At 72.1% G+C, this 2,850-nt stretch overlaps 1 protein-coding gene across 1 annotated transcript; it reads right to left on the reverse strand.

Annotated features, from left to right (window-relative positions):
• Positions 1 to 55: 55 nt before the first annotated feature.
• Positions 56 to 1,777, reverse strand: AURANDRAFT_10538 (hypothetical protein; the record flags this gene model as incomplete). The annotated part of the gene is made up of 1 exon (XM_009035327.1): positions 56 to 1,777. A coding segment is annotated over one exon (1,722 nt), but the record flags the coding sequence as incomplete, so codon positions are not given.
• Positions 1,778 to 2,850: the final 1,073 nt, after the last annotated feature.

Below are 2,850 nucleotides of genomic sequence, written 5' to 3' on the forward strand. Positions count from 1 at the left end.
GCGTGGCTTAGACGGAGATGACCTCGGGCCGCTTGTTGAGGACGGAGCCCGTGTACTTCTCGAGGAGCACGTCGAGCTCGACGCCGTCGATGGTCTCCTTCTCGAGGAGGGCGTCGACGGTCGCGTCCATGAGCGCGCGGTTCTCGCCGAGCGCCTTCTTGCAGACCTCGTAGGCGTCGGCGACGAGCTTCGACACCTCCGTGTCGATGGTGCTCTCCGTCTCCTCGGACGCGGCCGTCGACGCGGAGAACATGCCGCCGGACTCCGCCGGCTCCCAGGCCGTGGGGGACAGCGCGTCCTTGGAGAAGCCCCACTGCGCGACCATGCGGCGCGCGATGTTGCGGACCTGCTGGAGGTCGTTCGACGCGCCCGTCGTGACCTCGTCGTCGCCGTAGACGAGCTCCTCGGCGACGCGGCCGCCGAGGGCGACGGCGAGCTGGCCCTTGAGGAACTTGTAGGAGTAGAGGCCGCTCTCCATGCGCTCCTCGGACGGCGTGAAGAGCGTGAAGCCGCCCGCGCCGTTCGACCGGGGGATGATCGTGAGCTTGGCGACGGTGTCGTAGCCCTCCGTGAGCGCGGCCATGATGGCGTGGCCCGCCTCGTGGTAGGCGACGAGGCGCTGGCGCGACGGGTTGTTCATGCCCGTCGTCTTGGCGAGGCCCACCGTGAGGCGGTCGATCGCGTAGTCGATCTCGGAGAAGGAGATGGAGTCCTTGGACCGGCGCGCGGCCATGATGGCCGCCTCGTTCATGAGGTTCTGGAGCGACGCGCCGGAGAAGCCGATGGTGCGCGCGGCGATCTCGCCGAGGTCGACCTCGTCGCTGAGGGGCTTGTTGCGGCAGTGCACGCGGAGGATCTCGACGCGGCCGTCCTTGTCGGGGAGGTCCACGGGCACGCGGCGGTCGAAGCGGCCGGGGCGGAGGAGCGCCGAGTCGAGGATGTCGCCGCGGTTCGTCGCCGCGAGGACGATGACGCCGCTGTTGCCGCTGAAGCCGTCCATCTCCGTGAGGATCTGGTTCAGCGTCTGCTCGCGCTCGTCGTTCGTCGCGAAGCCGCCGCCGCCGGACCGCTGGCGGCCGATGGCGTCGATCTCGTCGATGAAGATGATGCAGGGCGCGTTCTTCTTCGCGTCGCCGAAGAGGTTGCGGATGCGCGACGCGCCGACGCCGACGAACATCTCGACGAACTCGGAGCCGGACGTCGAGATGAACGGCACGCCGGCCTCGCCCGCGCAGGCGCGCGCGAGGAGCGTCTTGCCCGTGCCGGGCGGGCCCTCGAGGAGCACGCCGCGGGGCGTCTTCGCGCCGACCTTGGTGAACTTCTCCGGGTACTTGAGGAAGTCGACGACCTCGACGAGCTCGAGCTTGGACGAGTCGCAGCCCGCGACGTCCTCGAAGGTCACGCCCGTGTTGGGCTCCATCTCGATCTTGTTCTGGTTCTGGAGCATGCCCATGGGGCCGCCGGGGCCGCCGCCGCCCATGCCGCCCATGCCGCCGCCGCGGCGGTTGAGGAGGAAGAGGCCGCCGAGGAAGAGCAGCGGGGAGAGGAGGTTGCCGACGACGGAGCCGACGCCCTGGAGCGGGTCCTGGGTCGGGGGCTGGACGGCGAACTGCACGTTGTGCTTGCGGAGCGCCGCGAGGATTTCGGGGCCCTCGGAGGGGAGGATCTCCACGCGGTGGCGGCCGCCGTCGGCGTCGACGGCGACGAGGGCGCGGCCCGCGTCGTCGAAGGTCACGCGCTCGACGGAGTCCTTCTCGACGGCGTCGAGGAACTCGCTCAGGGCCCAGGGGCCGACGGGCGCGGCCAGGGCGGAGCCCGGCAGCGTCGCGGCGGCCGCGACGAGGCTCGAGCCGAGCGCCCCGGCGACGCCGCGGCGGGAGACCGCGGACATCGCCGTGGACTTGCGCGCCGAGGCGCGCGGGGGCGCCGAGAACGGCTTGAGGGGCGCCTTGGCGATGAACGCGTGGACCTCGATGGAGCCGACGAGCGCGGAGGCGGCGATCGCCTTGAGCTGGAGCTTCATGGTCGCGGTGTGGGTGTGAGCTGCGATGGGGGCGCGGGGGTGAGCGCGGGAGCGGCGGAGGGGTCGAGAAAGGAGGGGGCCGCGGGGCGAGCTGGCGGGGTTCAATAGCCGAGTCGCGAGGCCGCGAAAAGTAAGGGAGTCGGGTGCCAGGGCGCGCGCGCGACGGTGCGTGCGTGTCTCTTGGAGCCGGCGAAGAGCGTAGGGGACGGTGCGGGGCGTGCTCCGGTGCAGCGCGCGGGCGCCCGGGCGTGCGAAGACGATATGCGCTCGGCAGTCGAATTTGGCCGCTCGATTCCTCGTTCGTCGCGGCGGAGCGCCCGCGCGTCGCCCGGTGCGGCGTAAGGGCGGGGAGGGGACGGAGGTAGTGGGGCAGAAGAGCGCGGACGCTGCGCGCGCGCCGAGGTTTGATGCGCTGGCCGCTCGGGTGGGCTCTGTCTCGGGCTGAGTCTGATCGAGCCACGTCGGAGCTCAAGCAGCCACGCGCGGGGGTCTTTTTATTTTGCGCGTGTCGAGACATTCAACGTTGACACTTGCTGCCGTCGGGGGAAATGGGCTTTGGCGGATCCAAGTACGGGCCCCTGCGCGACGGTCCGGCCCCGGGACGGGGGGCGGGGACGGCGGGCACGGGGGTTCCGGCACGGTAAATGCGCTCAGGGCACGACGCCTGGCACGCGGCCCGGCACGGGCCCGGCACGCGGCACGGCACTCGGCACGGGCCCCCGGGCACGGGCCGGGCACGGGCCACGCGGCCCGGCACGGGCCCGGCACTCGGCACGGGCCCCGGGCACGGGCCGGGCACGGGCCGGGGAGGCCCGGCACGGGCCCGG

The sequence above is a fragment of the Aureococcus anophagefferens genome (genome assembly GCF_000186865.1).
Source record: "Aureococcus anophagefferens unplaced genomic scaffold AURANscaffold_3, whole genome shotgun sequence".
Classification (NCBI taxonomy): domain Eukaryota; class Pelagophyceae; order Pelagomonadales; family Pelagomonadaceae; genus Aureococcus; species Aureococcus anophagefferens.